This window comes from Natator depressus, chromosome 8 (assembly GCF_965152275.1).
Source record: "Natator depressus isolate rNatDep1 chromosome 8, rNatDep2.hap1, whole genome shotgun sequence".
Lineage (NCBI taxonomy): Eukaryota > Metazoa > Chordata > Testudines > Cheloniidae > Natator > Natator depressus.
This window is the reverse complement of record NC_134241.1, coordinates 72,185,695-72,213,044: the sequence shown is the minus strand read 5'-3', so window position 1 is coordinate 72,213,044 and position 27,350 is coordinate 72,185,695. Positions and strand designations below refer to the sequence as shown.

The following is a 27,350-nucleotide window of genomic DNA, read 5'->3' as shown; positions in this document are numbered from 1 at the left end:
TTCCCTTCTCTCCTCCTGTTGCAATCAAGTAACAACTACTAATTTGGGTTCAGAGCTTAACGACAATTTCATCACGCTCAGGCGTGTATATGGTACAAAGTTGTCTGTCTGAATGTCAAGGTTTATTTAAGGGGAAATAAATACAGCGAAAGACAATCAAGTAAAATCACTTCACACATTCACTTAATTTTAAGTCTTTGGAGTGGAGCATTAGCAAAATGTTTCACTGCTGAAAACAGGAAGAATGCGATTTTCTTTTAAAATGATAGTTTGGTTATACCCACCTACTACAAACAAAAGGTGAGAATGCTAATTTACTTCAGCTCTGCAAGGTTTTCTGAGAACTAGAACAGTCATTTGAGGTTTGTTTTTTTCCTTGAAAAGATTTAATTGATTACAAAATTTCCCTTAACACAGTTAAAGCCAGGAACACTCCTCCTCTTTGTTGTAGCTGGTATGATTACTAAAGCAATTTTTGTTGAAGGCTTCCGTCAAAGACACAGTTCATCCACACAGCATTTGATAATCCATACAGAAGGCAAAATCCTGCCCTGGGCATGCTGGAAACGGGAACAAGGTTGCTCATAATACACCCACCAGTCCACAACTCCTACTTACCCAAGGAGTCCATGGGGTGAGCTTGTAGGAGGTGTGGTGGTATACACTTTTCTGCTGCTCTAAATAGGAACAGCATGTGACCCCAGCAGTGCATGTTCCTGATTGTGGTGTGTATATATACTAGTAAGCCTGGGAACTGGACATACCCTCTAATCAACAGACCATACTGCCTTGAGGACATGGTGCATAAGAGGGAACACTCATTGAGTACTTTTGTGGGCTTTTAAGCTCTAGGGCGGAAGGTCCCTTAAAGTGTGGGGCATGCCCCCCCCCAGGGGGGCATGAAGGAACATGCAGGGGCACAGCAGGGCCCAAGCCAGCCCCCCACTAGGGAGGGAGGACCATTACCCAGCACTCCCTTCCTCAGCTCTGCTCCTGTCCCGCTCCCAGACATGTCCCTGGCTCCCAGCCCTACGCCTGGCCCCGTCCCCAGCTTCGGCATGTTACCACTCCTGGCCTGGCTCCAGCCACAGATCCACTCGTGGCTGCAGCCACACTCCCAGCTGTGGCCCCAGCCTTGGCCCCTTTGCCCCGTCCATTGTCTCCCCCCACTCACCCCAGAGCTGGATATGGGTAATGGGGGGCACAACCTTCAAAAGTTTGGGGACCACTGCTCTAGGGAGAGATCCTGCACTGCTGCTTTTACAGGGAGCAGGGGAAGAGGGTCCCTATGCCCTCTCCCCCCTCAACTCGAGTGCCTTACTGCAGTAGAGGGCAGCATCCAGCTCACAAGAATAAGTTAGGTAACGCTTCTATAAAACAAAGTAGTTTTAGCCATAATAAAACAGTGTCTCCCTTCTTACCAATCTACAACTGTGCAGAAAGTCCTGATAACATGGTCCTCATTCCAGTTACCAAGGGAAAAACTTACACATATCATCATAACTCACATCAGGTCATTTTCAAGGACCTAAGTGGTGATCCATACAAACTGCACAAAGATGTCTTCATACAAATCTCTAATCCATTAGCATTCCTTTTGTGTTAAGTCACTGTCCATGTTAAGACCCTGTAAAATATATAGGGTTCTGAAACACATTAGTGACCAAATTAATGGAATCCTTGCAATTATGTTCCTCCCCCCACTAAGAATTATTAAACCTGCAGATGGGATGCAACACCTGGCCCTCATACAGGACTTAGCATACCAGGATACTTTTTCCAGGGAACAGGTTAAATGTCCCCTCACACCCTTATTTCCAAAAAGCAGGCACCACTATTTCTGTGGAAATAAACCAATCCTTGCTCTAGTTACCAAGATAACCTCCATGACTTTTTTGACCTCTGGTGTAGTGGAAAAGGCCTCAGAACTTTATCCCCACGTGGTTGCTTGCGGAGGTGCTGCTTGGCCTCCTTGTAGTCAGTTCATACATTCTCTATAAAGCATTTCCACTCTTCTATGAGCTTTCTTCACTGTATGTGTTTTTCTAGCCAGAAACATACGTGTGTGTATATCTACAGATGACAGATGTGTTTATATTGCTTTATGCATGGAACATTGTATAGGACTACATTTTGCCAGATGAACTTGAAAGACTAAAGTACACTTACACATACTTCATTCTCCCACAAAATAATTTTTTAAATGTTGTCGGATATGAAGTGCCATTTTCCATGAAAAAAACCTTTTTTATTAAATGTGCATTGTATTGCTGAAATAAAGAGATTCTTTTCTTAGACAGACAAAACAAAATATACAGAAATCAAATTCACCAAGCAAGAGAGGTATTTTCCCCCATTTCTGTTGCCATTGTTAATACATGTAGCAGCAAACTGGGCCAAACAGCTCAATACTCCACTGTGACAGTTTTCTCTATGATGTAAAGCTGCAAAGGATATTTTTATGTACATTTTGAAGTGTGTATCTTTCGACTATACAAATACTGCATCTGTCTCAGGATATCTGTCACCGTCTTATTTATCTTAATTTAAACAAGAGGTATGTTTTGGATAGCAGAAGTAGCTTTGACAAATCAAGAGGAAAAATGATGCTGATTTAATTCCAGAGTTTTGGAAGACTGTAGAGTGCTAATTGTAATGAAGCCAACTTAATATAACTGTTTTCTTTATATTCCAAAGATTCGCTAAGGACTTTGCTGCTTGCATACAGGAAACACGCTGTTGTATTACAACAAGACCATGTTTTTTACCCTTTAGAATACTACAGAAAGTTTCCTTATAGGAAATGTTACAATTGAGACAAACTCTCATATTTATTTGTAGACAAATCTTCCTGTTTATGTCACAAGACAATTAGCTGAAACCTGGGACTGAGACGATTCAATGCTATTCCCTTACAAGTGTGAAGGGAAGCTGGTGAATAAATCCACATGATAGCAACAAATGTGTATGCAGAAATAACTTTTTTTTTTAATGTATGTCTTTATTGCAGTCGGCTTTCAAGTCTTGGCTGTTTGACTTATACATTTGGTTTGCAACAACCAGTAAATCTCAAATCAAGTACCTGTGGAAAAAATAAATATATTCCTTTAAGTATTAAGAGGAGCTACCTGCAGAAATGTGAATTCATTACAAAGAAAGTTTGTCTTTTGTTGTCACACTATTCGACCAAGATATATAGACTTGGGATATTTTGTCTTCAGAGCAGGCCACTGAACAATGAAGTAATCCGAAAAGTAGTAAAGAATTTTTCCAGACAGGGATAAAGTTTCCACTCGGCAGATGCTCTCTACATATACAATGATAACTTTCTTTAGCGCCAGTATCTCAAGAAGAAGGGCAGATATACAGACAGGAACACATGTTCCTGGTCCATTGCACAATATCTAAGAGAAACAAAATATTTAAGAACAAAAGTCAAATATCAGATTTTCTTATACTGTATAGAGACCTTAGATGTTTCCATAAACTATTACATTTATAAAACTTAGATATTTATTAAAACTAAACAAAAAGAAAAGGCAAATTTACAGTAGGGCTTACAAGAAAACAAACAGCTGCCAAAAAACATATTTTAAATGTCAAATGTTGTGGTAAGGTGGGAGATGTTGCTCCTTTCCTAGAAGGGACTTTTTTGTGTAGGGATCAAAATTCAATAGCTTTCAGGAACACTACTAGCAAAGCATAGGGGTCAAATACTGGCCTCAGGCAGAGCTTTCATTGATGATAACAGGAGTTCCATGCATGGGCTTAAGGCACAATAAAGCCTGAAGAGTTTAATTAGGATTTCTTGAAACTGGCAATATAGTTATAAACCTCCTGAATTTTGGCCTTGAGTCAGCAAAACACTTAGTACATGCTTAAATGTTTTGCTGAATTGGGGCTTTTATCAAGGCTTTTTAGCTGATCTGCTGAATTATTGGGGGTTTTCTAGTAAGCACTTGGGAGTTTTTACCAAAACTTGTTACCATTATGCTCTTTTGTAGCTACATGCATATAATTAATAATAATGCTTTGCACTTGTCATCAGAGGCTCTGTGCCTTACAAACATTAATTACTCTAATGAAATAAAGATTATTTCTATTTTACAGATTGGTAAAATGAGGCACAGAGAGGTTTAAGCCAACATTTTCAAACTAGGATGCCTTTAGCCATGTAACCCACATTAAGGACTTGTCTACAGTGGCAATTTACAGCGCTGCAACTTTCTTGCTCAAGGGTGTGAAAAAACACCCCCCTGAGCGCAAGTTTCAGCGCTGTAAAGTGCCAATGTAAACAGTGCACCAGCGCTGGGAGCCGCGCCTCTTGTGGAGGTGGCTTTAGTGTTGCCAGTGTAGGCTAGCCATTAGTTTCCTAAGTAAAAGTAGCCTGATTCCAGGGGAAGGGGTCAGGGTTACCAAACTGAACGAGACTGTTATCAGCACATTTGGAACAGTTGCAGATTGTTTGGTAAATAATGGAGACACTGTGTTTTATTATGGCTAAAACAACTCTATTTCCCTGGGATGTAATATAAAATAGGAATAATTTTAGATAATAGGGTCATATAATTTGTGTTATAGACTCAGTCCTGCATTTCTCACACCTATAGGTGCTCAGTACATCTTAAAAACAGGCCGCTTTTATTTAAGTACTTAAAGTTTGGCACCTAAATTGATATTTAGGTGCCAAACTTTAGGCACTGACGTGTAAAAATTCTGGCCAAAAGTGACTTAGCTAAGATCAAACAGCTGTCCCATACCCAGGACCACAGAACCTGGGAGTCTTGGCTCCCTGTCCCCTGCTCCAGTCAGCAAAACTAATTAAAAACACACGCAACTCCCATTAATTCAGCACTCTCAGGATCAGACCATTAAAGTTTGCGTGAAATATACTTATTTTAGGCACTTAAATTTTGTTTTCCCAGTTCTCCAACTCTTTAAGACTTTTTTGGGTAGAAAGTTACATATAGTAAGTTTGAGAGACATCTGGGAGTCTTTGGATGACACAGTTTAGGACAACATTTTCTCGTGGGAGAAAAAATAAGCCACCAAGCTTATATGCAAAATAAATTAATGTCACTTTTTAGTGTGGTTCTTACAGAAATTAATTATTCACATTTGAGTTTCATTAACATTTACAGTGGGGAAAGACAGTTTAATGGGTAACACTTTTTATACTCTGTAAATCTTTGAAATAATAAGTCAGAAGTACTGAGTATTATGCATTGCCCCAATTAACCATGAAATGTTTTTGTTACATGTAAGCAGTAACAAAATACCAATATATTTGTATAATACAATTACAGCGGAATTCTTTTCATACTAGCCCATATCTGGTTAAGATGAGAGTCAGTTGAGAACAATTCTACATATTGGATTTTTAAAATCAAAATAATATGCTATATTTTCAAAACTGCTGCTACGCTAGATATTGAGTACCTATGCCAGGGTTTGAAAATCCACTCTCCAAGCTGTTGAGAATGAATGTTGAAGTATAATGTCTGCAGAACTTAAGCTTTCATTTAAAAAAAATTCTACCTCCTAATGGTGACAAAGAAAATCTTCCAAATGTGAATTAAGTGTAAACTGATACTCTCTTCCTGAGTCTGCACACAGACATAGCGCTTGTCTACACTAGCACTTTACAGCGCTGCAACTTTCTTGCTCAGGGGTATGAAAACACCCCCCCTGAGCACAGCAAGTTTCAGCGCTGTAAAGTGCCAGTGTAAACAGTGCCCCAGCGCTGGGAGCTACGCCCCTCACAGAGGTGATTTTTTTAGAGCGCTGGGAGAGCTCTCTCCCGTCGCTGCGCCACGACCCCACAAGCCACATTAAAGTGCTGCCACAGCAGCACTTTAGCATTGCCAGTGTAGACTAGCCCACAGCACTGCAGCAGCAGCATAATCTGGTCAATTTCATCTCTGCTATTCAGAATCCTAAGGGCAGCAGCGAAACAGTCCAAGATCACTTTGACTTAATACTGCTTTACCTGCTTTTAGGCATTTTCTATGGCTGTTGAAAGGCATCAAGCTGGACCTGTAGTCTCCCCCTCCCCAAAACTAGCACAGAGTGAACTCTGACACATGGCAGCCACTGCAAATGAAAGCTGCTTTAGTGTAAGTGAATGCAACAATGTACTAGAATGAATGACATTTACTAGCTAAAACACAGAAAACAGCTCACAGCCATACAAAGATTAAATGTCAGACAAAGGGCTAAAACAAAAACCAGCAAAAGCAGAGAACTTGCGAGTTATTATATTTACTTAGTTTATTTTTCCAATTTATACCTTTAATTACATATTTCAGCTCTTCTGAGGTTCATAAAATTCAGTAATCAAAAGGAGGACAACAAAGCCCCTACAACCTTAGTAGAAATTTGAAAAATTAATGCAAAATTGTTTTGCATAAGGCCTATCAATAGCTATTGCTCTCTTATTTCTGTTAGAAAATTCCACAGAGTTTGCTCTTTGTGAGCCTGACAACATCAGAGAAATTCATTGCTTTTCTGTATTCAGGGATAGATTCTGCTCCATGTCAGGGAAATGCTCATCATAACTTGGAGGTGGTGTACAAAGTGAATTGAAGACAACTGTGCACTCAACTCTGAGGCTGTCCAGTTGCTTGACTAGCTCCTGGCATAAGAACATAAAAGCTGCCATACTGGGTCAGACCATGGTCCATTTTGCACAGTATCCTGTCACCAACACAGCTTCAGGGGAAGTGTACAGAATATGGTAATTATGGAGCGATCCACCCATCTTCCCTGGTTGCGTCCCTGATCATCTTAGCTAATAGTCATTGAACATATCCAGTTCTTTTCTGAACCCAGTTATACTTTTGGCCATTACAACATCTCATGGCAATGAGTGCCCCAGGTTAGTTGTGCACTGTGTGAAAAAGTACTTCCTCTTGTTTGTATTAAACCTGCTGCCTGTTAATTTCATCAAGTGACCCATTTTTTGTATTGCATGAAAATGTAAATAATACTTTTTTCCACACCATTCATGATTTTATAGACCTCTATCGTATCCCACCCTTAGCCATCTCTTTTCTAAACTGAACTGCCCTAACTTTTTCAGTATCTCCACAAATGGATGCCGTTCCATACCCTTAATCACCTTTGTTGCCCGTCTTTAAACCTTTTCCAGTTCCACTATATTTTTTTGAGAGGGGGCAACCAGAACTAGACACAATATTAAAGGTGTGGGCGCATTTATATAGTAGCATTATATTTTCTATCCCTTTCCTAACATACAGTTAGCCTTTTTGACTGCTGCTGTGCCTTGAGCAGAAGTTTTCAGAAAACTATCCACGGTGACTCCAAGACCTCTTTATTGGGTGGTAACAGATAATTTAGAACCCATCATTGTGTGTATGTATATATATATATATATATATATAGCTGGAATTCACCCCCCACAGTGCATTTCTTTGCACTTAACATTGAATTTCATCTGCCATTTTGTTGCCCAGTCACCTACTTTTAAGAGAGCCCTCTGTAAGTCCAAAGCAGAATGCAAGGAGTTAACAATCTTGAATAATTTCATTAATTTGCAGTGGTGTTTTTAGCATGTTGGTTCCAGGATATTAGAGAGACAAGGTGGTGAGGTAATATCTTCCCTCTTATCCCATGGCTTCTTAGTTCCAGGCATCTGGTATGGATGCTAATTTCAGAGCTAGTTACATACTACAATGAGCAGTTCTGCAATTTCATATTTTAGTTTCTTTAGAACTCTTGGGTGAATACCATCTGGTACTGGTAACTTATTACTATTCAGTTTATTTTTTGTTCTAAAATCTCTTCTATTGACACATCAGTTTGTGACAGTACTTCCAATTTGTTGCCCAAAAAGAATAACTTTGATGTGGGTATCTCCCCCACATCTTCTGCAGTGGAGACTGATGCAAATAATTCATTTAGCTTCTCCAAAATGGCCTATGACTTAGAGCAGGCTTCAGGCTTTTCCCATTTATGCTGATAATGGACCCCCAAGGGATGTTATAGCAACTGGGGATAAGCCAGGTCTAAGAAAGCATTGGCCGTATCTCCGTTTCCCAATTCATTGCTTGCACAATTAACCAGGATGGGAGTGGAGGTGGCAGAAGAGTGCTATAGTGGCTCTGTGCCACCCAAAGATTCCAGACATCTTTGTGCCACCAGGGTGATTCAAAGTTAACTCAATGTACAGGTGCCTAAATGTCTTTAAAAATATAACCCTAAGAGCTGAACTGTCATTGAACGTCAGTAAGACTTGTATTCCTTAGTCACTTTTGAAAATGGGACTTAGGCACTTATGATAATTTTACCCCTTATCTTCAAATTTGTCTGTAAAGTACCTAATATAGTTTTAATGTTATAGTGATTATTATAAAAAAGATAAGGCTAGGGTGAAAGGGTTAAATCTTAATGACAAGTCAGATATTCACTTCTATAAATTTGGTATTTGATCACTGCTTATTAAATACCATAAAATAGGTAACTATCACAACTCATTACATCATGCCAGTGCACCAAAACAGCAAGAGATCCAGAAGAAATACTGCTCTTTAACCTTCAGAAACAGTATCCATGGATGGATAAACAGTATCCTCATGGATGGATAAAGCAATGTCATGCTCTATCATTTTATTATAAATGAAAAAGGCCTGTCAATTGGTTCTTTGTTTTAATGCTAATTTTGACATGGCATTACTTATCTGCAGTGAAACCTTATCACTGGACAATAAAAATTAAAGGACAATTTAACAAGAGTTTAAAGGGAAAAACAATGGGCTGGGGTCTTTTGCTTCATTATAATTAACAGTGGAGGCCTGAATGTTGTTTTGGTTTTTATATTAGAAATTTCTATAGGACCTATTTAGATTGGAAAACTGTAGAATTACTGAAAAAAACCAGACTTATCTCTGAAGAGCCAAGAGATTGAAAGCTGAGGATCTGTGCAGAGAACAGACTTTGTAAGACTACTTAAAAATTCCTTGATTTTGTTGACACAGTTCAATAGCAAATTGATGTGTTTGGGGGAAAAAGAAGTATTTGCTGAATCTTTAACACCACAGCCACTTCAGTTAAAGTGTGAAAGCTCACAATAAACTTCTGAGATCTTCCCATGGTCCTCCAGCAACACTAGGGAAGTCCCAAATTCACATTCTTGATATTCTAAAGGTAAAAAACAAGTGCAGGGGGAGGGAAGGAAGGGAATAAGAAACAAAGGGGGAAAAATCCTGGAGATCCTCTTTTTATACATAAGAAAGAATCAAAAAAGGCAAAACTCCAGTTTTTTTGTTTTTGTTTTTTTTTAAAAAGAGCCTTTGTGGCTTCATTTAAGAAATTGTAAGAGAAGTTTCAAGTACAAAAGGAATAAGAAGTCAGCAAGAAAAAAATAGGGCCTTTAAAAATATTACTAACTTGTTATAGACTGACAGGGATTACTTTAAAAGTGTTTAGTTGTTTGTCTCAGTATTCTCAAAGGAGGATTGGTAAGAAATGCCAAAAAACAGTTTCCATGGAGAAAAAGAAGAGAATTACCAAAATAAACCAGGATCCTCAATGAGATCAAGAAATTAAAATGACTGAAAGTGACCAAACTTCTTAGCCCACAGCAGTTTTCAGTGGAGGACTTTCACATTCACTTATGGAACTCACTACTTCAAACAGATCACCAGAGCCACAGTTTAGTGGCCTTTAGGGCCCTCTGTAAGGTGCAACTGGCTAACTAGACTCTGGAATTAATTTTCAGAAGACAGATATTCCTTAGAGAAGGCAGCCACTGTACCAAAGCAGCTGCAGTCTGTCTACCATTTGTGTGCAGTATTATTGTATGCAGTTTATTTTAACTACATGTTTTTAACTGAGGCACCCATATGCTGTACTGTTGAGAGCTGTATAAAAATACTTAAATAAAAAGTTTTATAATATGTAACAGCAAATTACAATATGTGGAGCTTACAAAAAATAGCATTAAGAAGTTCTTTTGACTAGGGTGGGCAAAAAGTAAACCTTCCAAGGAGAAAAAAGGATAATAAAACCTAAAAACTGTATATACATATGCTTGCTTGACAACGACCCTATAACTGAACTTTAAAAAACACAATTCTCAATGTGGCTTTCATTAGCATGGATCAGAAACTTTGAAAAAGGTATTTTTGAGGTAGTTAAGTGTGACTTTTGTTATATGCATATAAACATGTTCATAAGATAGCAATTGATATGGTACATATAAAACTATGTGATGTGTGGAAAAGTAAAACATTAATTATTTTCATGAGGTAGAGGATGAGTGAGATAGATTTATACCTAGAAAGAAGTTAAATCTAGAGGCTGATCATAGGACTGGTAGCCAGGAACCCAGCTCTAACCTTAACCCTAACATTGTCTCCCTCTGGAGACCTGAGTTATGTCATTGGTAATGTTGTTGTAAGAACTGGTCAACAATGGTAAAGTGACTCATAGACTTTAACGTCAGAAGGGACCATCATGATCATCTAGTCTGACCTCCTGCACATTTCAGGCTACAGAACCTCACCCACCCACTCCTGTAATAGACCCCAAACCTCTGGTTGAGTTACTGACATCCTCAAATCATGGTTTAAAGACTTCAAGTTACAGAGAATTCACCATTTACACTAGTTTAAACCTGCAAGTGGCCTGTGCTCCATGCTGCAGAGGAAGGCAAAAAGCCCCCTCAGTCTCTGCCAATCTGACCTGGGGAAAAATTCCTCCCCAACCCCACATATGGTGATCAGTTAGACCCTGAGCATGTGGGCAAGACCCAACAGGCAGATACTACAGAGAATTCTTTTCCAGGTAACTCAAGAGCCCTCCCCGTCTAGTATCCCATCTCTGGGCGTTGGGGATTTTTGCTACTGGTAGCCGCCAGCGGGCCACATGCCATTGTAGGCAGTCCCATCGTACCATCCCTTCCATAAACTTATCAAGCTCAGTCTTGAAGCCAGTTAGGTTTTCTGCCCCCACTCCTCCCCTGTGCTTTGAAGATGAAAAGTTCTATATATGTGTAAAGTATTAAACAAAGGACAGAAGACTCCCCCATGTTTTAGTAAATCCCGGAAGAGAACTTAGACTTAATTTTGTGTGGTTAAACTTTCCTTCCTTTTATATACTGTGCAACTTACACAGCTGACCCTTTTCCTACTTTGGTTTCTGTTGTACATGTTAAGTGTTTTTTATCTAAAAAAGGATAATAATAGATGAGACATAATATAAAAACAGTACAGTACCAGACAAACTATGGGGGGTGGGGCGGAATGCTTTGGCACACAAAACAAGTTACCAGATTCCCCTTACTAGCAGAATCACACACAGTGCACTTGTTTAAAAAGTGAAAAATAGGAAAGGCTTACCACAAAGCTCTAATGAGAATCATGATATAAAGGAACAACAACTTATTGTCCATCACAGCAACTTGCTCAAGTGCTGTGAACTTAAGACATTTTGAACATAGTACAGAGAATGGAAAAATCTTAGCTAAGTGAAATAACGGTCTCCTTTCATATACAGTTTCATTGTGTGAGGCTTTATCTGCGTTTGTTACGGTGAACTTAACTAGCTTAAGAACTGGGCATCTTACAATGCTTAATTATTTCTAAGGTATTGTACTTGGATATAAAAATATAGGTCAAGATTTTGAGAAGTGACTTGTGATTTTGGTTGATACAACACTTTAAAGGGATGTAATTTTCAAAAAACGATGAGCACTGTGCTCTAAAAATCAGGACCCTCTAAGATGTCTCAGGTTTGACAACAAAAATCACTAGTCACTTTTGAAAATCTTAGCCACAGAATATGTCTGAAAAGGATTAGACCTAATCTACGAAAAATGCTTTTTCTTTTTTTTTTTTTCCTCAAACCAAGCACCTGAGCTGGAAAGGCCTCCTGAGAATTGTTCAGCATCCTCAACTCCTAATGACTTCAGGATAGGATGCTGAACTCTGCTCCCTAGCACAAAGCACAAGCTACAGGGCTTTGCCACGAGCCCAAGGCAAGGTCTGAAAGGAGATGTTATCCTCCCCACAACTAAGAGACAAGGCACGTAACACAAGTGTTAGTCTCTAAGGTGCCACAAGTACTCCTGTTCTTTTTGTGGATACAGACTAACATGGCTGCTACTCTGAAAAGTGCAGCTGAGTCTGCTGCTTCCCTTATAGTTTTTTGGTCCATGGACCCACTAGTTATGCCATCGTAAGTCTACCCACTGCAAAGCTTGCCTTTGCGGTACACAGGGAGCTCACTGCAGGACTCTCCTTGTTCTCCACCTACTGAAGAGTGGAACTGCAGCAGTTCTGCTGCATTTGGGACTTTCTGATGCCCAGGACATGTTTCACTTCACGAAGGCCATATCTTGCATTCCTCATGCTCCTAAAAACTTCCACTGAAGTCAACAGGGGTTTTAGGTGCACAAGGATTTGTAGGATCAGTCATTCCTATATATAAACGATTTAGAAGTATTCCAAACTCCTCCTTTTTCCCAAGAAAAAGTACAGCAGAAAAATATTTGCCTACACCGATAAAACCTAAAGTCTCTATAGCTTCCAATGTTACAAATACTTGGTTCTTTACTTGATCTGATAAATTTTGGAACACTAAGCAAAGTAATATTTGGGTGCTGATATCAGAAATTTTACACAAATGCTGTCAACTCAATTCTAGTATTCATTTCCCCCTCTCCTAAGTCTTATAAAATATGGAACATGATATTCTGCCAAGAATGTAGGGAGGTGCGGACCACTAACCACATTTTCACCCAAGGAAAGTTAAATATAACCAATTGTTTCACGTACTCACATCTAGAATCTTTTTATAGGCAAAAAAGGTATTTTAGTCTCTATTTTTGCCCTGATAACTATTCTATAATCTTTACAAGCACTCTAACTTTTATTCTCACATATTTTGACGTGATCACTGATGTATGCTGTTTAAAAATTTACAATGTTCTTAAATTTTCTTAATAAATAAAACTGTGTAGGATTTCAGTGCAGAGGGCTTATGGACCTTGGCAGAGATGTACTCTTTCTTTAAACTATTATTCATTTTATCAAGACAGACTTTTTTTTTAAATGTTAAAAGCATTACATGTATACTAAACTATCAATAGATTAGCAATTTTGACACAAGTTCTGACAATTCTACCAGGAAATGTCACAGTTATTTTAAGTTCCTCTTACAAACAAAGGATCAATTGAATTATATAACAGTTAGTTACTTCACAGTGTTCTTCTCATATGATTTTCCATGTCGGCTCCTTTGGTAGCATATTAAGCTGCTCAGTTAGATTTTCCAGTCAATTTCACTCATAATGATAACTCGATAAAACAGATACTCATTAAATTTCCTAATGTACTCGTTACTCTGATCTCCTACAGGCTGTCTGTTTAATTTGAATAAAAGGCACTTTACCTTTTCTTTGCTTTTTGTTTTTAATTAATGTGTGGAGAGAACAGCAGGGGGCTCCACAATGACTTCTCCTTGACCTTCTGTTTTATTTAAACTGCATGTCAGGTTTGCATGTCAGGTTACAAACTTATCTGGACCAATTAAGCCAATGAGATCAGGATCAGGCCCATAAACAGATCATTTACAGCAGTGGTTCTCAACCAGGGGTACATGTACCCCTGGGGGTATGCAGAGGTCCTCTAGGGAGTACATCAACTCATCTAGATATTTGCCTAGTTTTACAACAGGTTATATAAAAAGCACTAGCTAAGTCAGTTCAAGCTAAAATTTCATAAAGACAATGTCTTATTTATACTGCTCTATATACTATAACTGACATGTATGTACAATATTTATATTCCAATTGATTTATTTGATAATTATATGGTAAAAATGAGAAAGTAAGCAATTTCTCAGTAATAGTGCTGTGACACTTTTGTATTTTTATGTCTGATATTGTAAGCAAGTAGTTTTTAAGTGGTGAAACTTGGGGGTACAAAATACAAATCAGACTCCTGAAAGGGATACAGTAGTCTGGAGAGGTGGAGAACCACTGATTTACGGAAACTATCTTGTTGCAGTGTACTGCATATGTAGTTAATCTTGATGCTATTTAGAATTACTATACTAGATAACTGAAGATTATATTAGAGATAGGTCAGAACCAAAACCCTGAATCCAAGCACATTAACTTTGGGGAAGTTTGGTTCCAATTCAAATTTTTGTGTTTGGAGCATCTTTACTAAATATATTCATAAATCCAAGAATGACAAAATTGTGAATGCTTATGATTTATTAAATTACACTGGGTGATAGTAACAGAAACACGTTGGCTTTAAATAGCATGAATTTACATATTTGAGGACAAATGAAAAAAATTACTACAATAGGTTACATCCTAATCTACATTTTGGTAAGTGGCATATCTGCTTAAATGAGATCATTGCCAGGGAACAGGCTAAGTAATTAATTTTAGTGACTCTAAAATTGAATAAATTGACATGTAGTTGAAAAGTTCATGTAAATGGGCACCTGAAGCTAGATTTGCCAGTAAGTGCCTCGAGGCTCTGTGCCAAAGAGAGAAATACAGAAACAGAGGGCAGTTTTAAAATGTAGTCCGAACCCTATTGACATGTACTGCTCAAGTGAAGTACTGAATCCTGTTTGGTCTGAACCTTCCCTGCCCAGATGGGCCACACCCACTCTCAAGGCTAAAGAACAGGGATTGCAGGTAGCTTGTGCAAATGCATTCCTACTCCTTGCAGAGATAACCATCAAGAAGCACATGCAACCTGGACTGTGTCAGCTTCTACGAGCATGATGGAGGGAGTGCAATGAGCTTCAATGAAGTTTTCTAAGTTACTTGCAAACCTAAAGTATCAGAGAGGTAGCTGTGTTAGTCTCCATCCACAAAAACAATGAAGAGTTCGGTGGCACCTTAAAGACTAACAGATGTATTTTGGCATAAGCTTTCGTGGGTAAAAACCCCTCACTTCTTCAGATGCATGGAGTGAAAATTACAGATGCAGGCATAAATATACTGACACATGAAGAGAAGGGAGTTACCTTACAAATTACCTTGTTACCAAGTTACCTTGCAAACCTAAAGGGATACTTTGGTATCCTAGGTTTCTAATGTGCAACCCTATGTTTGTTTCCTGCTGCATCCCTATTCTAATATGGATGACAAGAGATTTAAACTTACTTTAATATATTCTTAGGTGCTTAGTACACTTAGTAATTCATTACAGTGAATATGCATGATATACTGCTAAGAAATTTTCTTAACTGGGACAACCATTTACTTGACACCTGAAAGTGCCAATTACAAAGATTCTTCTTTACCGTAAAATATGTAAAATTACATACAGCATGTGAATTAAATTTGGCAAATTTCATAAAATATTCTTTGCCGTACATCATTCAATAAGTAATTAAGGCACATTTTGTGCTAAAGTAAATAATTATTATCCTCCACAGCCACAGGACTACAGATATTTTACCGGTCCCCAGCCACGGAGTCCAACTGTAGATTTTCCACGATAAAATTTAACACTTCCCTTCTTTTTAGTGGCTATTAAGAAATCTGCAGGGTGTCCTTTCCAACATGCAGTTCCTGACTGTGAGGCCACGGTGTCATATTTGACAACTGCGCTTCTTACTACAATGCCAAAAGTTCTCTATTAAGCATGTTCAGGGTATTACTCAGATACCCTACTACAGAGAAATATCTTCCCTGACATCAGTTCAAAATCCTGTTGCCGCTGTAGACGATACCATAGGGATCTTAAATAGTAGAGAGTGAAAGCACTACACAGCTTTATGTGTTTAAGAATTTAGTCTATTGTGAACTAGAAACACAGAATTTTGGATTGGTAAGGAGGAGCATGGATTTTGTTCTAGCATACCATTATATTGCCTGATCCTGTGGTCCTTTCTTAATGGGAGTTTTACCTGAGTAAGGACCGTAAGCCTAAGCGTACACATATTGTATATTCATTAATGGTTTGATATCCCAAAGAGCTACTCCCGTTTAGAACAGATTAGCATTTCATCATTAACAAGGTTTGTTTTACATACCAAATCTGGCTTTAGTCTGAAAGTCAAAGGAAAGGAGTAAAGTATGGAGTACAGTGTTGTCAGTACTGAAGAGCTCCAAGACTGGCGCACCTCCCGACATCTGGGAATACGATTAAGGGTAAACTGGAAGAGAGTAGGATCAACTGAAATAAATTACATTCCTTCTGCAGAATATGTGACAGCACATATATCCATGTTACTATAAAAACATTTGTTTGTTGTTCATTTTGTATGTTTCCTTATTACATGCACTTGTTATTTCTAAAATCTGGAGTGTAAACCCTTTGGTCAAGGACCTTGCTGTGTAAAGTGAATAGTACACTTTGGGGTGCTGTAAAAACAATATGTCTTGTATACCAGAACAACAATACCAGAACTCTGCTCCCCCATCCCATTCCTCATTACTTTAAAACACTTCTAGCTCAATAAAAGTACACATAAAGAGCAACTTCATCTGCAGTATGTTAACTTAGTGCCCCACCTAGTGGACAACACAAAGCATTGTTAAGACATTTTTGTGTTTGTACTCATCAGATACAATTTTCTGACTTTTGCAAGTGTAAACGGGGAGTGGACTTACAGTAGTGTAAAAATGGAGATAATCAAGAAGAGAATCTAATGAGTCAGTGGCCAGCATACTCTGTTGTTTTAATCACGATTTCAAAAAATATTTATTAAATAAATGATATTCCTATCCTTTAAATGAATGGATCTGCAACAAAACTGACAGAAAAAGTGTTTGAATAAAGAAATTAATAATTGAGAAAAGTAATATTGTAAATTTCTTTAGAAACTAGTAAATTAAAGGGAGGGGGAGAGAGTTATTTTAAGTATGTGGAATAATGTGAAGGTGTGTTTGGATTTTCTTACATTTAAAAAGCTTTCCTTGGCCTCTTCAGTTGCAACAAGATAAAAGTTCTGTCCATGAGAATTAGGACTTAATCTGGAGTCAATAGAAACTCCCAATAGAATTCAATTGGATTGCATTCTGATTTGTAGCCCGATCCATCTAACACTAATAAATGCTACAAAAATACAGAACTCAAGAGATGTGTAACATGCATTCAGTTTGAAAGCCCAAAGTATGAAAACATGCAACAATAAAATTCAAAACTCAAAGGTATACTTAAATCAAATTTATTGTCATTGTTCTAGTTTTTTCTAATATAAAACACTTCAGATATTTAAGAAAATTAATGTATATTCTCTTATTTAGAGGGACACCATCAACTTAAACCATACTTTTGCCTGAATATTTAATTTTTACTGTTAGAAGTAACAACGATTACCACAACTTTAAGAAACTAAAGAAAATATTTTTGTTTGGTTACTCTGTGTATTGGATAGTGAGTTATGTATAGTTATTTTCCTTATTGTATATGTGGGTCTTTCACAAGGTAACGAGGAAAAAAATTAAAAGATAGATAGATATATGTGAGAGAGTCACCAAAACTGGCAGGGAGACTTGGGAACAAGTCTGGCATCTGAAACTACTTTTAATTTTTTTTTTAAATCTACTATATTAAGTTTGCAGTGTCCCTATAATATAAATGCAAGCAGTTCTGTTCACTTAATTTTTCAGAAATGACAGATGTTACATGAAGTATCAATATACAGAGAGCCATCAATTTTATATCATGCTTATTGAACAAGTGTAGCAAATTAATGCACCTTAAGAATTTTAGCTGAGAACTTTTTTTCAAATTGATCCAATATTAAAAGAGTAACATTACTGGTTTCAGTAATCCTTTAAAAGGTGATTTTAAACTACAGTAGAACTTCAGAGTTACAAACATTTCAGGAATGGAAGTTCTTTGTAACTCTGAAATGTTCGTAACACTGAACAAAACATTATGGTGGTTCTTTGAAAAGTTTTACAACTGAACATTGACTTACTACAGCTTTGAAACTTTACTATGCAGAAGAAAAATGCTGCTTTCCCTTTATTTTTTTTTTGTAGTTTACATTTAACACAGTATTGTACTGTATTTGCTTTCTTTTGGTCTCTGCTGCTGCCTGATTGCGTATTTCCCATTCCAAATGAGGAGTGTGGTTGACCAGTCAGTTTGTAATGCTGGTGTTCAGAGGTTCTACTGTACTATATCGTGTACAAATGATCAAGCTTTCTTATGAGTATGTATTTAACTTACCTGGGAATTGGAGAAAGTTTCAGCTCTTTTTTGTTCAAAAGTACGTATTTTATCTTCACTCATCTTATCTGAATCTGCAAAAATGTAATGTCTAGGAGAGTATGACTGGGACAAACTGCTGAGTAACCTCAGGATTTCTGTTGTGTGTCCTCCTGGGGGGGGAAAAACATGGAAGCTAGTTATTATATGAAATATTTCGCAACTTCCATCTGAAAACATGCTGCTGGGGGTCATTTCTTCCTTTAAGAAACATTGCTAATATTAGCATCACTCACCCTCCTCTGAGAGCTGGGAATTGAATTAGGGGCTGTTTGTGATGGTTAAGATAATATGGAGACAGTTCAACTCTCTCTGAAGTTAATTGAAAGACTCACTGATTTTAAATGGGAGTTGGACCAGGCCCATACAGAGGACATACTGCAGAGACTTTGTTTTCCAATGTCCTGTATATGCCACAAATACAGCTGAGCCAACTGTTCTGGTTATAGCACAGTTTAATCTTGACCTGTTTATAGCACACTTGCCAGTTGCAGAGAGGATGGGGTTTGACACCTGTCTTAACTATGTCCTATGGTCAGACTTAAAGCCTTGGACACATTATCACTATATGCAAGCCATTCCAGGTCATGATCCCCTTACCAGCCAGCACCAACACTTTTGGGTCTATGCTAGCCATCTGGAAGCAACGTGGGATACTGTGATTACAAATGTCCTTGTATCACTCCAACTCTTCCCTGCCACCTGCTTTTCACTAGCTTCTACCAGTGTAATAATCTAGCGCCTGATCTTCACTGGGCTGTAAAGTGATTTTAATAATATGGTTAAAACAGAGTTTGGTCCTGTATGTCAAGGTAAGACAACTATAACAGTTGGAGGACTATCATATCATCCCTGAAATGGTCAATTTGCCTGTTATTAGAACCTCATGCGACTCTATATACGTAACCTCATTTATACATTAATAACATGACAACTTTGGGTACCAAAATTTTGGTAGGCCAGCCTTAAAATGTAGGTACCTCTCATTTTTATTCCTTTCTTCCTCCTGCATGTTCTTCTCTCTTTTTAGGAGGAGCAGGCACACAGTTACACTATGCTCATATGCAAAGACACACAACCCTGGTAGCCAGTTAAATACTGGAACTGAATATGACCCCACTCCTGTAAGCTGCAAGTGCAACACTCATTAAAGCTGACAGGAATTCCCTGTCCTTAGGGCATACGGGATCAGATTCTAGGACAGTACTATTTTATGCCCTGATCTTGCAAACAGTTATGTACTCAAATGAAGCAGGATTGGGGCCCTAGTTACTTTCACTCTGTCATGGAATTGCAGAGATAGACCAAACTAAAGTAAGTAAAACCAGTTGTACTCTGGCAGGTGCTGTCCATTTTCACTGGTGGCAAATAGCATCTGGAAGACTCTAACACCCAATATATGCCGTTAGGATCCATGCCATAGGCATTTATACATGGCAGGAGACTGACAGAAAAAAAACCATGGTATCCAGACTCCCATATTTCAGCACCTATGCAAAAACACATAATCGTCAATTTTACTTACATTTTTGCACAGTATATTTTGGATGTGTTCTGAAGGAGATCTCCTTAGATCAGTAGTGGGATTGAAAGTTTAAAATCTTTATATTTAAATCTATTATAATGGCACTATAAGAGGAGGCTCCCAGGTTCAAACTCAATCGTGTATCTTTATTAGCGTGGTTTATTTATTTTTATAATTACCTTAATCCTTCACTGGGTTAGATGTGAGAGTGATTTTCACATAGCAGATATAATGTATCTTGTGGTTTTTTGTTTGTTTTTTAAAAGTATGCAAAAATGAAGTTTAAGAAAAAAAATTATAAGTAAAAAACCTAAGTATGCACTGCAGGTGGCTTGTAAAAAAAAAAAAAGCTAAAAATGGAGCAAAAGATGCTACCACATTCTTAATTCTTCTCTTTAGATTTGTGTGTGTTGTATTATGTACTCTTCTGTTGTCATTCCAGAAGAGGCCCATTCCCTCTGTTCTTAACCCCACATTTCCTTGTATAGGGTGTCTTTCACACTTAGTTTTCTGTGCCTTAAGAATAAGTGATACAGTTAGTGTTTATTTCCTTGAAAGCATAGCAAGGTCCTAAAAGACATATTTAACATAATTTCCCTCCACATCCTATACTTCACATGCTGCCCATACAGCTGTGTAGTGTTGCCAAGCTGTATTACAGCCCCAGAGTTCCAGCCCAGCAGGAGATACATGTCAATATTATTAATAAATAAGTATACCATGGTAGCACGCAAAGGGCCCCATCTCTGTTGGAGCTTGATTTTTGCAATCCTAGCAATGGAAAGGTTACACTCTTAACATAATAAAATACTACTCTGTCACCTAGTGGTGGATGAAGTAGTCTTGCATATTACAGCAGAAACATACAACAGCCCACTAATAGCATTACTGGCCGTAGTGTGGGGTATAACGCCTCCCCCCACAAGCCTAGGTGCATTTTGCCCTTTGGCCCACCTGGTTGCCGAAGCATGACCCATGCCTCCCGGGGCATCTCCGAGCATCACCCTGGCATCCCTGTTAATGCCCCCACGGGTTTCCTCATATTGTCCCTCGGACCTCACTCCATTTTCCACCCTTAGCTGCCTCTTGCTTCTCTACGGCCCTCCCGCCGAGGTGGGCGCCCTGCCGCAGAAGCCAGGCCCCACCGGCCAGCTCTCCATGTCGGGACACAGCTGTTGCCCGGGGACACGACAGCTCCAAGCAGCACCGCCGCGCAGGGCTCGAGCACGGTTCCCAGCATGCCCCAGACTACCCGCCGCCCAGCTGCCACCCACAGGACTACACATCCCAGCATGCCCCAGACTACCTGCCGCCCAGCTGCCACCCACAGGACTACACGTCCCAGCATGCCCCAGACTACCCGCCGCCCAGCTGCCACCCACAGGACTACACGTCCCAGCATGCCCCAGAATACCCTCTGCCCAGCTGTCACCCACAGGACTACACTTTCCAGCATGCCCCAGACTACCCGCCACCCAGCTGTCACCCACAGGACTACACTTTCCAGCATGCCCCAGACTACCCGCCGCCCAGCTGTCACCCACAGGACTACACTTCCCAGCATGCCCCAGACTACCCGCCGCCCAGCTGCCACCCACAGGACTACACGTCCCAGCATGCCCCAGACTACCCGCCGCCCAGCTGCCACCCACAGGACTACACGTCCCAGCATGCGCCGCTCCCGAGGGCTCCAGAGGCCACGCTGGAAGCTGTAGTTCACGGCGGCGACAGTTTGTGGGAGTTTGTTGGTGCGCTGTGCTGCCCTCTGCCGGCCGGACAGGGACCGGGCCCGCCTCTACTCACCGGAGCCGGCCACCACCAGGAGGCTGAGGGGAGCTGTCCGCGGGCTGCTGTTCCGCCTCGATAGGAAAAGCCGCGCAGTGAGCAGCAGCAGCAGCAGGGCAGCGGCGCCCAGCACGGCCGGGAGGGCATCCATAAAAGCCCGACAGGGGCGGACACGGAATCCCAAAGAACAAGGAAGACACAACGCGAAAACTACGGGGGCCGTAGCAGCTCAAACTTACTCGCTTCTGTATATGCGCTTCGTAATGTGGCAAGCGACCATCTCCCTTCTCCCGCCCCCCCCGAAAAGTCAACGCAAGTCGTTCCGCGCGCGCCCCAGTGAGTGCCTCCGCTGCCCCCCCCCGCACCTGACCCGCCGCCCTCCCCCCGGCTCCAGCGCGCCTTGCGGAAGCGGGCGCCGGGCTCCCATGCAGTGAGCTAGTAGGAAGCTGAAGCTAGAGGCCGGGGTTCGGTGTGAGGCGCCGGAGGCCCTGCAGCGCCGCCGTTGTTGCGGGCGGGTGAAAAGGTCTGTGAACCTGCCCCTGGTTGACAAGGAGTCAGTGGGTGACGGGTGCATGTGAGCAAGTGGGACCAGCTAGGTCAGAGATGGGAGCAGCCGGTATTCACTGAACACAGGGTCGGATAGCACACTTGCTTAAGAAGAAAGTTGGAGTCCTTTTTAGCTAGCGGGCGCTCAGGGGGAGGAATAAAAAAGTCTATCTAGCGCTTCACATTTGCAAAGCAATGTCATACCCTGACTGATGAAGGCCTGATCAGCAAACTCTGTGGGTGTAGTTGCTGCTTAAGCAGTAGGTCCACTGAAATTTAGTAATCAAGAAAATGTTTTAACAATGTCCTTATTGCAGTTCTGTTTTTAATTAGTGCACAGAGGTAGTCAGTTGAACGTAAGTAACTACATATGCATTCCTAAACAAACGCCAGAGTCTTTTTAAATAAAAGCCAATAAAATAGACTTTGCATAAAGAAAAGGCAGAGCAGGTTTGTACCTATATAAAATTACAAGTATTTTCATTTATTAATGAGAACAGCAGCAATTGGCATCTGCTTTCACTGCCACAGTTACTAAGCTATGTGAGTTCCTGGAATTCTACACTATTTCAGTGACAAATTCTGCAACATGTACAAATAAATACTACTGAATTTAATTGTGAGAGATGTAGTATGTCCATCCAATCTTACGAGTTTATCTTTTTCGGCATGCACATTGCCGTCAGCTGAAAGGAGTGTCCAACTTGCTTAAATTATGAGAAATTGAATGGGGACATCTACCCATTGTTCTCTGAAGTATCCATATAGTTCCATTGAAGTGTGCAGATTCCCTCAGGATCTCACAAACCACACATATTTGGTGTAATATGTACATGCAATTAATATGCCTCTGAATTTATAACAATGTATAAAACTAAGGTAACATATTTCATGGTTTTAGTATTTAGAAAGGTATTTACTTTAGTATCACTTCAATAGGAGATATTTTATTAATGCAGAAATGTAAGTTCCTACAGGATTCCTGCAGTAATTCACTGCAGATACCCTATTGCGGGCCCAGCCTTCCTATTGACCAAAGAGTCCTGCACTTGCCTGTCAACCATACTTCTTGGCTGGCTCCCTCACCATTATTCATCCCTTTAGAATCTTTGTGGGTCATGTTCCCAGCCCATCAATCTTGGAAGATTAATTCATCCTCATTTTTAATAAGATTCATGTCAGTCATGGATTCCTTATAAAATCTGCAATTTACAAACAAAAATATGCTTTCTGATTGCCAGTCTACATCTTGGGATCGGAAGTAAGTTGAGTCTTTCTGGCTAATGCTGATACCAGTCAGCTCTGTGTTTTTGGGGAACCAGGGCGCAGTATCTAGCCTGTCTGACTCATGACTGTTCTCAGTGGTAGCAGATGCCAGAACAAGGAGTAATGGTCTCAAGTTGCAGTGGGGGAGGTTTAGGTTGGATTTTAGGAAAAACTTTTTCACTAGGAGGGCGGTGAAGCACTGGAATGCGTTACCTAGGGAGGTGGTGGAATCTCCTTCCTTCCAGGTTTTTAAGGTCAGGCTTGACAAAGCCCTGGCTGGGATGATTTAGTTGGGGATAGGTCCTGCTTTGAGCAGGGGGTTGGACTAGATGACCTCCTGAGGTCCCTTCCAACCCTGATATTCTATGATTCTATGAAAGACATCCCCACCCCCAGCCTCTGCTTAAACCAAAACTGATCTGAGAAAAGACTTGCAGAGAGCAATGAAGGGCGGATGGGAGACACACCTAGAGCCCTGCTGACAAGGGTGACAAGATTGACATCTCCATTAGCATACAGAATCGAAAACAGAGACAACTCCTCTAGCCTCATCTGCATGAAAGATGGGATAGGGAGACATCTCCATTTGCATACAGAATGGAGAACAGAGAATCCCACTGAACTCTGGGACCAGAAAAAGCAGGGAAGTACTGAATCATGGGGGATTTCTGCTCCAGATGTTAATGAACCTATGCCTGCACACACCCAGCTTGGCAGTTATCAGACCAATTCTAGTAATACTGTAAATCCTTGATTGATACCCAAAATAGTGAAGCAGCCTAGTTGCATTGTGAGCTCCCCGGGAAAAAAACACCACCCATAGCCAAGAGTGATCAGCTCCTGTTGTCTAGCCTAAAGAAAACCCTTGAGTCATCAAAAAAAAGAAAAGGAGGACTTGTGGCACCTTAGAGACTAACAAATTTATTTGAGCATAGGCTTTCGTGAGCTCATGAAAGCTTATGCTCAAATAAATTTGTTAGTCTCTAAGGTTCCACAAGTCCTCCTTTTCTTTTTGCGGATACAGACTAACACGGCTGCTACTCTGAAACTTGAGTCATCAGTTTACCTATAAACAAATCTAGTGTTCTCCCTTGAACCATTGTATTTTCTCTACAAAAATGCCTACTCACCCTCCAGTCAGTGTTCTGATGCATGGATCCAAACTCTGCGTCAGTTCCATTGGGACTCAATCTCCTGACTGATCGTGCTGGGGGCTCTGCCTGTCTCCAGCACTCACCTGGAAACCCCCACCAGTTCAAGCCTTATGGAGTGGGTGAGATTCCCCCTGCCCCGTCTCTGTTTTCTTTTATACCTCAAGTATTAACCTTTAAAAATGTAACCATTATGTTTGTTTAGCCCTCCTTGTGTAGTTATCACTATTATTCAATAAATAACTTTTATGGTTAAGCTGGTTGCTTCTCTCTCTCTCTCTCTCTGAACTTTACTCTTTTGTGTTTTTCTTTTACATTTACTCTGCAGCAACGCTTCTTTTATCTAAGCTAAAGATCCCTGCAGAGCCCAAAATACTGTGGGGTTTGCTCATCAAGTTGGTTACTATCAGTACAATTGTGACATGAAAGTGGGGATAGGGACATGTTAAACCTGTGGCACATAAGGGTGGCAGCTGAAAGTGCTGTTTGGCCCAGCCTATTGAGACCAGGGGCACGTAAGGGTGACAGCTTGAAAGTGCTGCTTGACCCAGCCCATTGAGTACAGGGACATATAAGGAGGTCAGCTTGAGAGTGCTGATTGACCCAGTCCGCTCAGACTTGCTCTGTTAGTGTGTGCGTGTTCATCTGGTTCTAGGGCTGGAGGAACCCAGTCCTGGGGAACCTAGGTCCTGCAGGATAGCTCCATTGGGAGGGGACTTGCAGAAGGGAGGAGTAGAGCTCCATATGAACACACAAGTGACATAAGCAGTACATTAATAGAATTACAGAACCCCCAACACCCCAAAGAATAACCCGAATAAATGAGCATACCCCAAAGTAACGGGCACATCTGGTAACAATGCACCATCCTTCTACAGGAAAAATCCTGTCCATATATACACAAATGCAACCAATTGTCTTGCAGTCATTCTGCTGGGGCAGGGGAAATCAGGAACACAGAGTTAGCACAAAGGCATGGATCCTCCACCACCGCAACTGAATATTTGGGGGGAGATTTCTATGAAGAGGGACCTCACAAAGATTTCTTTCTCTCTTGTCATTTGCAGATGGTTTTTCAATGTGGGGAAGCAACCAGGTTCTTACTTAACTCCATTGATGACACAGGAGCTAGATAAAAAAAATCTTGCTTACTTCTCTGTAGCTTTGTTGTCTATGTAGCATTAGCAGGAATACGGGTAGTAGAATCTTATTTTTTGTCCCTAATGTAAGGCACAGGGAACATGTGTTTAGCAAGAAGTGCCATATTTACACGTTAACCCTTTAAAATAAAATGATTAGCACTCAAAGCAATTTAAGTGCTAATTTTATATGTAGACAATGCACAAGAGGAAAACACTGTCTTTCTGTGAAAATAAATGTCTTCATGTTGCAGGTCATTGGGAGAGAAGGTAGGTAGGATTTGTTTTATTTCAATAATTTTTTCCAGCACTGTTTCTTCCCTTGTTTTCCCCACCTCATCATTTGGCCTAGTGAGCAACCACTACTGAAAGTTGAAACAATCTTGGAATCTATAAATAGCTGTGAGAGCATGAGAGTCAGACTTGGTCATCAGATTCCCTCTTTTCTCCAGCATCACATTACTTATTTTGTATACGTCCTCTTTTTAGATAACACGTACTATTGGAGACTGGTGTTACTCTTCCAAAAATGTGAGTTAAATAAGGGAAGGGTGTTGTGTCAAGACAGGTTATTAAAAATAAGGGTGAAATTAAAAGAGAAACATGGAGGGAGGGATCTGCTTTAAAAAACCTGCTCTTGCTGCTGAAGAGATATGTTGAGGATCTGCCAGATCTCTGGCCTTGAAGGGGGAGAAAAGCTAGTGAATTGTAGGAAGTCTGGAAAGTTAACTGGTGATCTTGCTGAATAAACTCAGAAGCTCAAGTGCTACTGTCCTTACTCACTGGGACTTTTGCTGGAGGAAGGAGTATAGCATTTCAACCAGTACATACAGCAGACTGCTTGGTGCCGGGGAAGGCTCAAAGTTTGAGTAAAACTGCTTAAAGTAAGGCCTTTGAGGTTTGAAAGGACAATCCTGTAATCTAATGGCAGCAAATCTCTACTGGAATAGAATCTGGTCATTTCTTTTTATTCTAAATAAATAATAATAAAACTGCAGGTCTTCATCTGACTCGAGGAGGTACATCAAGACTTCTTCTAGCAGCCCTTTCTGATACAGCAGCCTCTTTTCCTGCTCTAAATAAATGGTAACCTAGCTGCATTTGTGTTTCCTTATTTTGACAATTTCTCAGTAGTCTAGGGTGCTCCATGTCCCAGCAAATATCAGATGGGGATTTCATACAGATAGCTGTAGGCGATGGAGCCATTGGGGTCAGGAAGCAAGTCTCCTTGTATCTGGTAGACCCCAACGTATTCCCCTTGACAAACTCTATCTGGTCTTTGGTTGTAGCCCTCACCATTATTACTAAATCCTTGTACAATACTTGGTCTCAGTATTGGTCAATATTAGTAATGCCTGCAAGTAACAGTGTATGGCTAGAGCTAGTAAGTCTCCCAAAATCCCAAAGTAGCCACTTTAGCTGAAAAGTTGTGGGGTACCTATAAATCTGGATGCTTGACCAAGGAAGGTGTTGGCTACTGTAGCGCTCTTTTATTGGGACCAAAAAACTTTTATTAATAGTCCAGGAGAATGTGAAATCTACTCACCCTGGCAATGTCTGAAAGGAAGGTGTGAGTTCATCCTGAAGGGTCTCTATTGATTAGTTAGTTTGTACCATGCTTTGGAATTAAGAGATCTATAAGTGCCAAGTTTTACGTATAGTTTATATTATGATTATAAGGGCTGTCACTTCAAATGGCTACCTCAGAGTACTATTAAAG

At 40.2% G+C, this 27,350-nt stretch overlaps 1 protein-coding gene across 2 annotated transcripts; it reads right to left on the bottom strand.

Annotated features, from left to right (window-relative positions):
* Positions 1–2,372: 2,372 nt before the first annotated feature.
* ALG14 (ALG14 UDP-N-acetylglucosaminyltransferase subunit) lies at positions 2,373–21,775 on the bottom strand. Of its 2 annotated transcripts, none has more exons than XM_074962227.1 (4): positions 20,698–20,960; positions 18,180–18,331; positions 16,030–16,152; positions 2,373–3,404 (listed from the first exon to the last, which is right to left on the bottom strand). In XM_074962227.1, exons 1-4 carry the CDS (start codon positions 20,732–20,734, stop codon positions 3,174–3,176), a joined length of 543 nt encoding a protein of 180 aa, XP_074818328.1. In that variant the 5' UTR covers positions 20,735–20,960; the 3' UTR covers positions 2,373–3,173. The 2 variants fall into 2 exon arrangements, with proteins under 2 accessions (XP_074818328.1, XP_074818327.1); XM_074962226.1 differs by lacking the exon at positions 20,698–20,960 and adding an exon at positions 21,547–21,775 and having other exon boundaries at positions 2,380–3,404.
* Between the last annotated feature and the right edge of the window lie 5,575 nt (positions 21,776–27,350).